At 37.7% G+C, this 14,138-nt stretch overlaps 2 protein-coding genes across 5 annotated transcripts in view; both read right to left on the bottom strand.

The window, feature by feature from the left end:
• Nucleotides 1-4,291: 4,291 nt before the first annotated feature.
• On the bottom strand, nucleotides 4,292-11,933 carry LOC141427172 (glutamate receptor ionotropic, NMDA 3B-like). The gene is made up of 2 exons (XM_074086407.1): nucleotides 11,843-11,933; nucleotides 4,292-6,519 (listed from the first exon to the last, which is right to left on the bottom strand). Exons 1-2 carry the CDS (start codon nucleotides 11,931-11,933, stop codon nucleotides 4,820-4,822), a joined length of 1,791 nt encoding a protein of 596 aa, XP_073942508.1. The 3' UTR covers nucleotides 4,292-4,819.
• Nucleotides 9,369-14,138, bottom strand: part of Galphaq (G protein alpha q subunit) — a 29,847-nt gene continuing 25,077 nt past the window's right edge. For all 4 annotated transcript variants that reach the window (XM_074086830.1, XM_074086824.1, XM_074086827.1 and 1 more), the window contains one exon: nucleotides 9,369-12,598. In XM_074086830.1, the coding sequence (XP_073942931.1) occupies nucleotides 12,516-12,598 (83 nt within the window). In that variant the 3' untranslated portion in view covers nucleotides 9,369-12,515. The remainder of the gene's footprint in view (nucleotides 12,599-14,138) is intronic.

The following is a 14,138-nucleotide window of genomic DNA, read 5'->3' as shown; positions in this document are numbered from 1 at the left end:
CTAATGATTCTTTCGAACTGATCTGATGCTGAAGCCGGAAGGTAGGCAACAGAACTGTTATAAAACAACGTAACTAAGCCGACTTTGGGCTTAATGGAATCGTTGTGAGATGTACTTTGGCTACAAATCACTAAAAAGTGAGAAATAAAGAAAAATTTTAACGAAAAAGTAAAACCGGCTCCAAAAAAATAACAAAAAATGGAACCGACTACAAAACCCTTGAAAATATTTTTCTAGGTAGGTACCTACCTACTAGCTCGAAGTCGGTGACTCAGCACGACCCAGCAGGAGGGATTGAAATCCATAGTATGTGAGGTAGACGACTATTGTTCCACCCCTGCTGGCTCGTGCTGAGGCACCGACTTCGAGCTAGAGGTACCTTTTTTTTTTTTATTTCAAACTGGCAACGTACAAATTTGTAGTAGGTACCTACCTTGAAAAATATATTCAAGGGTTTTGTAGTCGGTTCCATTTTTTTATTTTTTTGGAGCCACAAGTGCCGTTTTTCCATACAAGGGGACTACTCCAGTTTTCTCACTGAATAATGCCAGTAGAGCAATTTTTTTACAAAAATCTATGGCCACTATTGACATTCCCTATGTTTTTCTTTTTTTATAAATTATTAAAAGAGATATTAACCTTCAAAAACCTAAAAAAGCCCGATTTTCTGCTGTGTTCAAATAAAAACCAATTTGACTATATAGATAGATAAATAGATTAAGTTAAAGGAAAACAGGAACACGGCCAAAGCCTTTCTTTAATTTTTAATAAAAAAAATAGTTAAATAGGTCAAGTTTTGGAGAAGAAATCAAGGGAATACGAAACGTTGATTTTATGTACTTTCAATAGGTATTTTCGGTCCAAGCTGCATTTGTCGGTAGAGCAAGGGAATAACATTGGAATAACCCACCTACCTAGTTGCCGTTGTAATAATCTTGTTGGAAGCTTTTGTAGCCTTAAATGTGCCTAATACACCTAGAGCCACTCGTTTTTACTACTAACATCAGTGACTCGGATTTAAAAAGATGTTCCTGCTCTGCTTTGGGTTAGTATTTGTTAGTAGGTACTTTTACATTATAACTACAGACAGATCCACCCAATTCCTTCTACCTAAGAATTACCTACGTTCAAATTGGGAAATACTTAATATTATAAATTCGAAAGTGTGGGTGTTTGTATGTTTGTCCGTCTTTTTGTCATAGGGATAGTTTATGGACATAGGCTACTTTTTATCCCGGAAAAATGCACAGTTGCTGAGGGAACAGTGCGCGATAACTGAATTCCACGAGGGCGAGGCTTCGAGAAAAAGCGAGGCGAGAAAAAGCTATAAAGGCGAGAAATAGTTTTGAATTGATTTTTGTTTTTTTTTTTGATTACTTCATGTTTCATTCAGACTTGTTACTTCAAGTGAAAGAAACAAAATGAAACACGAAAATAAACAAAAAAATAACTATCTGATTCTACCTTTATTCAAGGCATAGATATTTATTTATACTCTAGCTCTATAAAAGTAATAGGTAATTGAAAATATCTCTAGCTGTGGTCGCGGGAGGGATGCCTTATGGCGCAGCTTATAGCATAAATGCTAATAGGGAATTTGCATGGAACATAAATTGTCTCTTCAATAATTCAACGTGATACAAAATTGGAAAAAACGATTGACGTAAAAATTTTAAATGTTTGCAGAAAAATAATCTAATAGAAATTTAAATTAAAACGTCCATATCTTCGTATTTTTTAAGATATACTGAGCGGCAAAAAATTTGGCCCTCAAAATGTATGCAGTAATAGGTTATTTTGTATGAAGAGTGGGCCAAATTTTGTGCCGCTGAGTATACTATTTAAAAAAGATCTTCCGAAACTTGGTCTGTCAAACAATCCTAACACATTATCGTCTGTTTCCTCTTCAACTACCGCTAAGCCGATTTAGAGGTAGGTATGGAGATAGTTTGAAATCCTGGGATAGTAATAGTAGTAATACCTAACTAATAATAATATAATGTACCCGCGGAATAGCGATGAATGACTTCTTAACCGACGAAGTCGCGGGCAAAAGCGAGTGAAAATATATTTGAACAAATAAATAAATACTTGCATATTCCCTATTGCTACAGATATATAGCCGTATAGCTGAAAAACTTAAGCAAATGACCTGTTGTATGTGTAGTAGTAACGTGTCCGTATAAACAAATAATAATTGACGTTCCAAATTCGCAAAATGACTTAAGCTCCATATCAATTCTGTACACTACTACATACAGGTAATTTACTTAAGAATCCCCAGTACGCTCGCGTCCCCATACAATAGTACATTGTGTCTTAAGGGCGGTAAACAAGGAATTACGAACGAGAGACTATTAGAAGCCCGAAGTCGAAGACTGAGAGGGCTTTAATAATAATATTTATTCATTGCAGATTTAAGTCCATAGTTTTGTTAGTAGATACAGTCATTCTTATAGACTAAGGGTTAGTAGTACAGTACAAGTCCTATATCTATGTAAGTCTCGCAACGACTATGGTGCATGTAGGTTCAGCCAGTGTTTTATTACTGGTATGTATGGGCTGTCCCAACGGTGAGCGACCGTGTTCAGGATGCGGTTGGGGCTGGCGCGCGCGCGCTGCATCGCCGCGGCACAGCGCTTGCGTATGATAGCGTAGAACCCGTCGATTCGATACGCGCGCACGCAAACATATCGGACGCACTGCAACGTCGCCCCAGCCCCATCAGCACTAATGAGTCGATGTTCGTAATTCTAGTACCGTCCGTGCGACATACAATGATTTTCATCACATTTGCGAGTACATTTAATTATCATATTTGTAAAAGAAAAAATATAAATTCTTTCTAATATTTGCGATAGATACCTTACTTAGGCTGCGCTCTTGGCAGCGCCGCCCTCCCCCTCCCTCAGCATGCGCCTGAGCCGCGTGTGCGTGTGGGCCTGCTGCAGCGCGCAGCAGTACGGGCAATGACTCATTTACCGACCTTGGGCTTCATGACAAGCGCATTAAGGTCGAGGGTTTTATTTGGGGGGTTGCAATACCAAGGTAGAGTGCATGTTACGACACTGTTTACAAGCAAGTGTGATGAAAACGTAGTTTCGTTGTAATTTACAAGCAGCACTACAGATCAAAACGCAACTTTGCAACTATAATGGGAGCAGCCATTACGATGCTTATAATTAGGTATGGTTAAAATAAAATGTAACAGAAACAAACAATAACGAATTTCAATACAATTAAAACCATTTCTCAAACATACAATTAACTTCTATTTAATTATAAATATGTGATTTAATATTTGTAACATTTAACATATGAACGACTACTAATTATAAGCATCAAAATAGCTGCTTCCATTATAGTCGCAAAGTTTTATTTTGTTTCAGTGTGTTGTTTGTAAATTAGAACGCAACTACTTTTGTATGAAAATGCGATCAGCGGCGAGCGTATAGGTACTGGCGACTCTTCAAGTTTTTTACCTACAGTGCATAATGGATTTTCATCGGGAAAAGTCTGATCTCAATCAGAATCCGACGGCACCCGAAGTGTCAATCATTTATTGTATTAAATAAGTGACATTTTCATATCCATTAATATGGAATTTCATTTACCTAGTGCCAAATGTCAAAATGAAAAATGTACGGTAGTACGATGGGTGTATGGGTAAGTTACAAAAATATGTATACACGACTTTATGCACTTAACATTAAGGCCGTGTATACATATTTTTGCACCTTTGGGCGTGTCGATATCTTTGCCCTTGACTGTACTGAAACAAATACAGATAGCACGACAAATAAGTACGAACTATTTCGAAAAAATACGATGAACAACCATTATGCACTAAGTAGGCACATCTTTTTGAAGACCGGATACGGATAGCCCAGTGGTTAGAGAACCTAACAAGCTTGAGGTTCCAGGTTCGACCCCCGGTCGGAGCGGATATTTGTGTGAAAAAACCTGCATTACGGGATCTATACAAGGTGGGCCCTGCAACAGGAGCAAAAAATTAAACCACAGGTTCTGCTACTTAAATGGAACTACTTTAGTTCTGCAACTTTCAAAATTAATAATTAATAATTGGGCCTATACCGCCAATTGTAAATAACTTATTATTTACCACGGAACTTTCTTTCTATAATTACATCACACTAAGTTAAGGTACCTAGCTAGAGGTCCCTTCAAATTGGGTGCCATTAGCGATTACGACTGCAAACAACCGGCGGCGCGGCGAGCGTTTCCTGTGTTCATTGAGCGGCAGAGATGTTCGCTGTGCCGCCGAACGCAAAAGCTAACATCAAGCAACACGGTTATGTTATGATGATGAATTGCCAATACCTATCCAATATTTAATTTTACATGAAAGTAGAAAAGCTTCCTGGGACGGTGATTTTCGGAGCAGTAAATTTAGGGATTTTAAAAACGAGCCTATCAGTCTCTCAAAGGGCCGGCAACGCACCTGTGTTACCCCTCGTGTTGAGGTGTATGTATGTAAACTCTTTATTGTACAAAAGAAAATAAACAAAACACAATTGACAAACTTTGAGATACTTGTACAAAGGCGGACAGCCGCGCGGCGGGAGGTGTCTATTGGGCGACGGGTGATATATTGCTTCCCACCAGATTCTCGTTTCCCCCTCTTATATAGTAAAATAAATAAATAAAAAACACTTGACCATGATCCGGCCTGGATTTTTCAGATTATCTGCTTTGTATGTATTTTATGACAGTAAGAACAGCGAGAAAAACCAATCTACTCGAACCGTCCTTGAGGCGTCTCACCTACGACTTGATGCTGGCAAAACATTTTTAAACTTTACTGTACACTTTTGTAATAATATAACTCCACAATGAACGACAATGCCGACGCAACCCAGCCGATGGCTAGAACTATGTAACAACCCATGTAATGGTCCATATTCATCGGTGTTGTACCTTCAACCTTCTTTACAATTGCCTGGCTGGCATGGTTTTTATACAACTTTTCTGTAAAACCTCCTTCCGTTAATCGACCAAGAACACGATTTAGGGCCGCTGCCATTGGAGAAAACTTTTTAAAAAACAAACAAGAGGGGCTGGTCACTATCTTTTGAGTTACAATGTGTAATTCACCGTGACGATGCAAAAGGAAACTTTTAGCAGTATCCATGTTCATTGCCAAAACATATTTCATACCTTCAGATAATTTAGATAGGGTAGGCCAAATATCTGTACTGTTGATGGGTACCCAATTGTCGATAACTCGTGGTTCTTCAATAAAGTAGTCCTTGATTGTTGAAACGCCGCCAAACTTATAACCGGAGCTTAATATGTCCTCCAAATTTTCAAATTCTGGATATTTCGGATGATCTTTCATGGCATGAATAAGAGATGCTTGATAAAATGTTCTTACCATAAAACAGTACATTACCCAAAGCAAGAAAACGTAAAGGAGAGCTGGTTTTGATGGTACCGTCGTAGTGGGCATCCCCATGCAGATCGTCCAAGAATAAAAGATTACGTTTGTGCCAGGCCGGTGCACTCGGATTATTTCACTCAATTTTCTCCATAACTCGCTTTTGAAAAACAAGGCGAGAATGACAACAACCATGAACGTAGCAGCTAAAGATATCCTTGCTTTCATTTGAAATGGACGTACCAATTTTTGCCAAGCGGGCAATGGTATAGCTGGGTGAGTGACCCATACCATATTTATCGAGTTGTAATGTGTAGAGATGTGGAACTGGTTGAACCTCTTTAACGTAATCGCAGGAGACGTCATAGAAAAGTTAGCTAGATCATAATAAACGTCTCCTAATGACCCAGTCCAGATACCATCGCTTCCCTCCATGCCCCAACCGTCACCGCGAAACGGGGTCATCGGTTTTAAAGTGGCGTTCAATGCGTCACCAATCAGAACTAGAAGATCACCATCAGCTCCTCGAGGCACTCCCGTGTCTAAAGACATATATGGCTTCTGTATAAATGTTGATGCAATAAGCGGGCAAGAGTGAAAATTTCCCAGTTTAATAGGAAACATGTCCAGGCAAGGATTCTTAACACAAGAATCCTGAAGAAGCACAGGCTGACTAATTTTACAGTTCTCATCTTCGTAAAGGTAATAAGTAAAACCAGTAACGTCGTACGCCACAGAGACATGCTTCACAAGAACCACGTTAATGATTTTGTGATTCCAAAATATATTCATTGCTTTTTTCTCATCACAATTTTCGCAAATGACGATGTATTTGCCAGTGTTGTCGAATTCTCGCTCTCGCATCCAGTGCAGTATATGCATAACATTGACTAAGTCAGTTCCAAATAACACAAACTGTCTAATTCTATCACCAGCTGTTTCCTCGCCACTGAGAAAAGCACCTTTGCCAACGCAGACACTTTTTTGGTATGATCGTATGAAGACATCAATGCCGAGAGATATCGACGAATTGAAGACAACCAGTGTAAGATATCGCCATTCAAAATGGTGCCATGCTATTTTAGCCGCATTCTCGGCTAATTTATTAACTACTGTTACTTCTTTGTGTAAAAATTAAACTATAGGTCGGCTCTGCGTCGATCGACATGTCGACTGCGGGGTAATCTAGCGATGAAATCAAATTGTATGCACTAAAAGCACATCACCGAACATTACATTTAATAATATATTACGGTTTTATCCTTTGTAACGGCGTTGATGGAACTTATTCGTGACCAACGATTACAATCAATCAGTGTTATTACTTTTGTCATGTTGATCAGCGGATTCCTTGATATAAATGATTTTAAAATTAATACATACTCTTTTACTTAGCATAATTATCAGAGGTCGAAAAGGGTGTATTATTTAGATAAAGTAACGGAGTAATAGTTTCGTGCCGAAACGAAAAACAGTTTCTTTAGGCATGCACTTCGACTTGAGAGACTATCACAAACATGCGTTAACTTGAAGAAATTAACAACAAATAACAGATTCTTAAACTAGTTCCACAACAATCGTTTTATAATATACAAAAACTGTTTCTTAAAGCAAACTGTTCAAATATCCTAAAGACTTGATATTGATAACGAACCTTTCGTTTCCTTTGAAACGAAACCAAGCCGTAGAAAAGAAACTGTTTTTAGGGTTCCGTAGCCAAATGGTAAAAAACGGAACCCTTATGGATTCGTCATGTCTGTCTGTCTGTCTGTCCGTCCGTATGTCACAGCCACTTTTTTCCAAAACGATAAGAACCATACTGTTGAAACTTGGTAAGTAGATGTGTTCTGTGAACCGCATTAAGATTTTCACACAAAAATAGAAAAAAAAACAATGAATTTTGGGGGTTCCCTATACTTAGAACTGAAACTCAATTTTTTTTTTTTCATCTTACCCATACGTGTGGGGTGTCTATGGATAGGTCTTCAAAAATGATATTGAGGTTTCTAATATCATTTTTTTCTAAACTGAAGTTTGCGTGAGAGACACTTCCAAAGTGGTAAAATGTGTGTCCCCCACCCTGTAACTTCTAAAATAAGAAAATGATAAAACTAAAAAATATATATGATGCACATTAAGATCTAGTAAGTAGTTTTATTTAATACGTCATAAATCGTAAAGTTAAGGAAACTTTTATATTATGTTACTTGCTGCTACGGAACCCTTTATGGGCGAGTCCGACTCGCACTTGGCCGCTTTTTAAGCAACTGTTTTTCGAAACTGATACTTCAACATGAAACTACCGTGAATATTAAATGATATTGTAACGGATAACTCACGTCTTAAACCAGTTTAACTCGACATGTTTCGGGTGTCGCGCGAGCAGAGCGGTGGCGCGTAGTGTGCGTGTTGCGGCAGCCGCCGAGTCGAGTGCTCCTATGAAGAACATGTCGAGCTAAACTCTATTTAAGGCGTGAGTTATCCGTTACAATATCATTTAATATAAACTGTTACTTGTCAAAAAGAAACTGTTACCTTACGCTTCAAAAAAAAAATACGTAATGACCCAGCTCTAGTGTTATTCTGATGTCATAAGGACATTGTATCAAAAGCAAACGCAAAGTTTGAAAATCTATTTTTTTTTACTAAGGTTTAAGATGTAGATACCTACTTCGGGAAATAAACATGAGAACAAAACAAAACTTTGTTCATTTTGATTAATTATTTGTTTACGAGAATTTTACATAACATGCAATTAAGCAGTTTTACACTGACAATAACGTGGCGTAACATTAAAGTTCGAGCGTGATTCAAATATCATTCATTCAAACGTTACATGTCCAAGTTACAAAAACTTTCAAAAATGCACACCTTTTTCAACTATTCGTGAAATTAAACGGTTCAATCTTTAACCCTTTACCAGGCGAAGGGATATATTCCTCCCACATCTTATATCGGTTACCGTAGTCAGGTTTTAACTCCAAACCTCCTACAAAATATTTTGACGATCCCTGAAAATAGTATTTTATTATCTTCATTCACAACACGCTTCTAAATCGCGTAATATATCTTTGGCAGCCGTTTAGATTCACTTGAACTCTAATTTCAGTAAACTACGGAGAAATTGGAACACTTTCCTTAATTTCTATGAAACAGAAGTACATAGATCGATTTTTTTTTTGATATTTTATAGATTTTGAGTGTCGAAAGGTAATGTAATCTTAAACATTGCTAAATATTCATGCATTTTTGTGTATGACCAAAATTAGGATGTGGGTTGACATTATCCCATGGCCTTATTAGAGTTTAACTGTGCGGGAGCTATTCTTCCCATGGCCCGGTAAATTGTCTTGTCGTGTCATAAAAACTCGCGTAAGTAACAAAACTGTTTTTGTGTTCATCCTAGAGCGAATTCATGTACCTAGCTGTAATATCTCCTTTTAAAGACTTTCCCTGAAGAATAAGATGTGGGAAGAATATATCCCTTCGCCTGATCAAGAATATAATAAGACAAAATCGAGTATGACAGTTAATTACTTAGACAGGCGATGGGATAACCGTAACCCACATTTTTATTTCTAGTTTAAAGGAACATCTCCGACTTTCGTAAATACATTTTTTACAAGGTGTTAAATACGGTTGTAACAGTATATAAAGTACGTATGAAGACACGCTAGTTCTATGGGGCCTGGTAAAGGGTTAATATCTTCCTGGGACCTACCTTTTTTAACAAACTTTTTTACTTATGCCCTAGACGTGGTTCACCAGCTTTGTTATTTTGAATATTATTTAAAAATTCTAAGATTGTTTTTTCAATGAACAATTTGTACTTTATGTACATAGTACATTCAGCCGTTATTCTTAGTGTTGATTGGTCCTTTATAAAGTATGCGAGGGCCCACGAGGATATAAGGCCGACGATATATTAGTATTTTGATGATGTAGCTTTGTCAAACTCAAACAACTGGCGTAGCTTGAAAAAAATTATATTTTATGAGAAATTATAATTTACAATATTTCATACAGGCATCCGTCTTCAGTCGGAACTTAAGCTAAAACTCTCACAATCTCACGCAAAAGGTAAAGCAACGTTAGACTATAATATAGTTTTAGCAATAGTTGTGTAGTCATCGCCCAAACGTAAAACAAACAGGTAAGAACCATACCAGTTCACGAATTCAGTCCATTAGTAGGAAGATAGGAATCCGCATCGCTCGGCGCGGGCGGCGCGGCCTGTCATGCCACCACTTAATAATATAACTAATCAAATCACCAATACAATAAGTTTCATTGTTCTATGTTTCCTTTTAAACACTACGCTGTAATTTAAAGATTACAAACCCACGTTCGGGCGTCAAAGTGGACGTCAATTATATAAAACATCAGTCTATAGCGGCACACATGAGCGGCATTACATTTGTACCACAACATTCTGCGCAAGCATCGGTCCACTAAAGTCTGCATAGATTACACGAGTAATATATCGCTTTTCGCTCAGTAAGTACATTTCCTCCCTGCTGTCTTGCTGTATAGCACTAGCACGCTGAGTTTTGTCGTGGACATAAAGCATCTTTTGTGAACAATCCGTGTCCGAAATCGATAAACGCTTTATGACGGCGATAAACGCTGTGCTAGGTCACCTGATTTATATAGAAAGGCACACAATGAACATGGTAGTTATTCACTCGTGCGACCGATACAGTGATGGCTACGATGTTGTGTGACGCAGACTTTGATAATGTGGTTACATACATGACGCCGCCGGGAAGCAAGCCGCGCCGCCGCCTAGTCTAGTGGTGCGCACGCGCAGGTTCTCAAACTAATTTCCTGTATTATAGTACTAATTTGAGCTTCAAGATGACTTGCCCAAATATATCGAAGACTTGATCTGTCCATTTAATAATGCCCGAATTATTGCACCCTTGAAATAGTTGAGTTGATTACAAATCCTTCGTGACCTAAAATGTGAAATATTTCAAGAGTGCTATTTTGATTATTTATTGGCAACAAATCATTGAAGGAACAACGTCATTTTAACCCTTTATAAGGCCCCATTTATTGGAACATACTATCACAGAATCAAAAGCAGCTATCGAATACATACCTAGCAAAGGATGTTTTTAAAGCTAGTAGTATTTTCAATAATTACAATGAATATTGTAAGTTCTTACTAAAAAGAATAAGGTAGAATTTCCAAATCAATGCATATGGTCGCTAAATCGTCTCTGCCTTATAAAGGGTTAAAGTTCAAAGGTCCAAATAGGATCCGGTCAGCGTAACCCCAATGAACAAGGTTTTCTAAAATTACAAGAATGCGATGTTTTTTTTTAATTAGAATTATTTTAAGACTTCTCAAATTTTTGATATTTTGGATATGCCACCTCGCCGTTCACGTACAAATGCACAAATGAAAATAGTTCTTATGTACAGGGCATACACAGAGACTGCACTTCAGTGGGTAACATCAATAGAAAGTTTCCAATATTGTGCGCTAAGTTTCAATTTCACATTATCTTGAGCATATCAGACAGCTGTATCTTAATTAAAGCTTTGCTATTGACAAAGTCAGATGTCGCGTGTGCGTCGAATGAAATATACTTTAAACAGCACAATAGAAATTAAGACGTAACAACAAATAAGTTAATACAATAAAATCATATATCTCAATAATAGAAACTATGTTTCTTACTATACACGAGTAAGTCACTAAATTAACACGAAGCAACACACTAAATCAATAACATAAATCTCTGAATATGGTAAACAAGTATAAATGTGTACAGTTATATTACTTTGTGCTTCACAATATGCCAATAGCAAAACTTGGCACTGACCTGTCAGCTCAATTCACTCAGCACATTTAAACCCAAATGTACAATATATTACATTCATGTGGTAAAAGCGTTCGTGCAAAAAACATCGGTATCGGTTTTTACAATTCACATATCGCTTTATTTTATTGTATCCCTTGGGTTTCTAGTAAAAAAAGTTTATATCAAATGCATCAAAAATGTCCTTAAACAACTAACGTAGTAACTCCCTATACTCGACATACGGCTAGCTGAATGGAATTCTTGTACACGGATAATATTAGAAAGAAACCAAATACACCAGACCACTGCGTACACAAAAAAGCCTACAGTTAACGTAAGACAACTTGCGTCAAGTCAATTCGTGTAGAAAACACCGTATTTAAATATAAACAGCTTAAATAATAACATATATTCAAGTAACAAAATTCAAATGTACAAAAGTAACGTTATATTTTATTTTAAATACAATAAATTTATAAACCTTCCAAGCTAACAGAACAAACGGTAATGATTTTACACTTATTATGAATGTATGATTGAGTTGAATCAACGAGTTAAACGGTCGGTGCGGTCCCGGACGGCAGGGCGGCCGCCGGAAGCGGGCCACTCACTGCCGCTCGTGTCACGTTACCAGGAAGACAAGGAATTTGTTGCGCGGCCGGCCTCGCCGTGCGCACCGAACCGATTCCCGCCGACTGGTCGACTGCAACTCTACGATACATCGTTTCATAACTAAAATAAATACGTAATAGTAACACGGAAGCAACCCGATCGATACATTAGTAGGAAGTCCTGTGTCGAGCTCGACCCGTGCCGATGATATAAAACACGCGTAAGTTCATTGGACTAGTTTGTTCAAATCCATCCGTCTGGACATAATAAATGTATACTAATGTAGAAAGATATTATGGCAACAAACTTTACAAAAATCCTAAAACAATGACTAAAAGCAGCTCATGGTAAGGCCAAGACTCACCATAACTTTTCAAATGCACAATTTAATATTCACCGATACAGACACATACATAATTGCGAATAACTTCATCATAAAAAATCATGTCAAAAAACCTGACTTGTCGTGCGTGGAGCGATCCGAGCGAGCCGGAACGGCGGACGCAGCTCGTCCCTGAAACTAGTTCTTCGGTTAAATGACTTATATCTATCCTTACTTTCTCATTAAACATTTTAAGGTTCGTCAATCCGATCTCAGTTCGTGAATTTACACATTCTGCCGTGAAGTGATGATGTTTAAATTACGTGTTATACACAATCACAGATTTGTGTGAGGGAGCACGTTGATTTGCTTAGACGAGGTTGTACTCCTTCAGGTTGGATTGTAGGATTGTGTCCTTGACTGCGGCGAACACGAACCGGATGTTTTCGGTGTCTGTAATAAACGGCACGCATAAGAAACAAATCAAATACACCATAATTGTTGTAATAACTAGCTACTACAAAGTAACGAATAGATCATTTACCAGTTAAACGTCCTTTGATTGTCTTTTACAAACTTTAAATGTTTTTCATAATATTTGCAGTATCCTCCTAACGCCCAGGGTCCTTTATAAAGGACTTATTGTAATTTTAAATTGAACTATATCATAAATGAAAGTTTGATGTTCATAAATCAAAAAAATTTACTTGAGCGCTAGGAGGGTATAGGTATCTTTCTACTTTCTAGATGGTCGATTATTATATTTTGGAATGGTAAGTCTCTGTATCTAACTACCGCACTTAGAGGCATCAAATAATCGTAATGGATCCTAATCCATTTCAACATTGCAACATGCAGGTGGTAGGACCTTGTGCAAGGTCCGCCCGGATTGCTACCACCAGCTTGCTCGCTAATCTTGCCGTGAAGCAGCAGTGCTTGCACTGTTGTGTTTCGGCGTGGAGAGTAAGACAGTCGATGAAATTACTGGCACGTGAGGTATCCCATCTTAGGTCTCTAGGTTGGCAACGCGTCTGCAATACTCCTGGTGTTGCAGATGTTTATGGGCGGTGATGATCTCTTAGCATCAGGAGACCCATTTGCTCGTTTGTCATCGAATATTATTTAAAAAAACTCATAATATTTATAAATGACGTATTTTTAAACTTACAGAAGTACATTTTGGGTTTAAATTAATCAGAATATACCATAAAAAAGTAAACGTTTTATACAGAAAACCCCAAAAGGCAGTGACAGTGACATTGTGTTGTACAAATTTTCAGTCTACTACAAAGATATAATATCTACTTTCAGTACTCAGTACTTCATTGCACATCATAGATTTACAGGTTGTGTGGCTTAAACTAGGAGATCACACTATGTACTACCCTGTATGTACTTTATACCTCATTGCAGCTTTCAACTTCTGATCTCTATTAAAAACCATCTAGTGCAGAGTTTTAGTACAATTACCTCTTTTCGGTACTAGTGCTTGAAACTAGATCGAAAATAACGATACTAACGTTGTCTACCGACAATTTTGGCGCAGGTTTTAAGCCCAGGATAGAATGCATGATAGGCTAAATAACACATGAGGCACATCATTAGGCACACGGCAGTTGGTTGCCGCTCGGCTCGCACGCTGGAGTGAATTCTTTAATGGGGAAACTTTTTTTATCGATAGGAATAACCTTCCTGATTAACAGAAAAAAATAAGACATTTTTAAGTAGCATCAATTAATTTAAATAAATGAAAGAGTTTTCTTTACCACCAAATTACGATAGTCCGATTGGTTACGGTTCCATAGCCCAGAACAAAAAACTTTAAAAAATAATTTGTCTTTGACTCGTTCGTTTTGACAGGTGACACTCTTTACAGGCCCGGATAATACCGACATGGAAATACCGACCCTATTTTTCATGTAAACACGCGTTCAAAATTGCATGGACATGCTTAGGGTTACAATTACCTGACTGGCTTGCATTCTCTTTTACC

This window comes from Choristoneura fumiferana, chromosome 4, assembly GCF_025370935.1.
Source record: "Choristoneura fumiferana chromosome 4, NRCan_CFum_1, whole genome shotgun sequence".
Classification (NCBI taxonomy): Eukaryota; Metazoa; Arthropoda; class Insecta; order Lepidoptera; family Tortricidae; genus Choristoneura; species Choristoneura fumiferana.
Note: the sequence above shows the minus strand (reverse complement) of the source record. Positions and strands in the feature narration are given on the sequence as shown.

Bases quoted from the DNA above. Each gene is read 5' to 3' on its own strand.
- LOC141427172 (XM_074086407.1), bottom strand. From the start codon at position 11,933: ATGTATCGTAGAGTTGCAGTCGACCAGTCGGCGGGAATCGGTTCGGTG. The intron at 6,520-11,842 runs GTAACGTGACAC...TTTTACACAAAG, and splicing joins ACAAATTCCTTGTCTTCCTG to AAGTAACAGTAGTTAATAAA.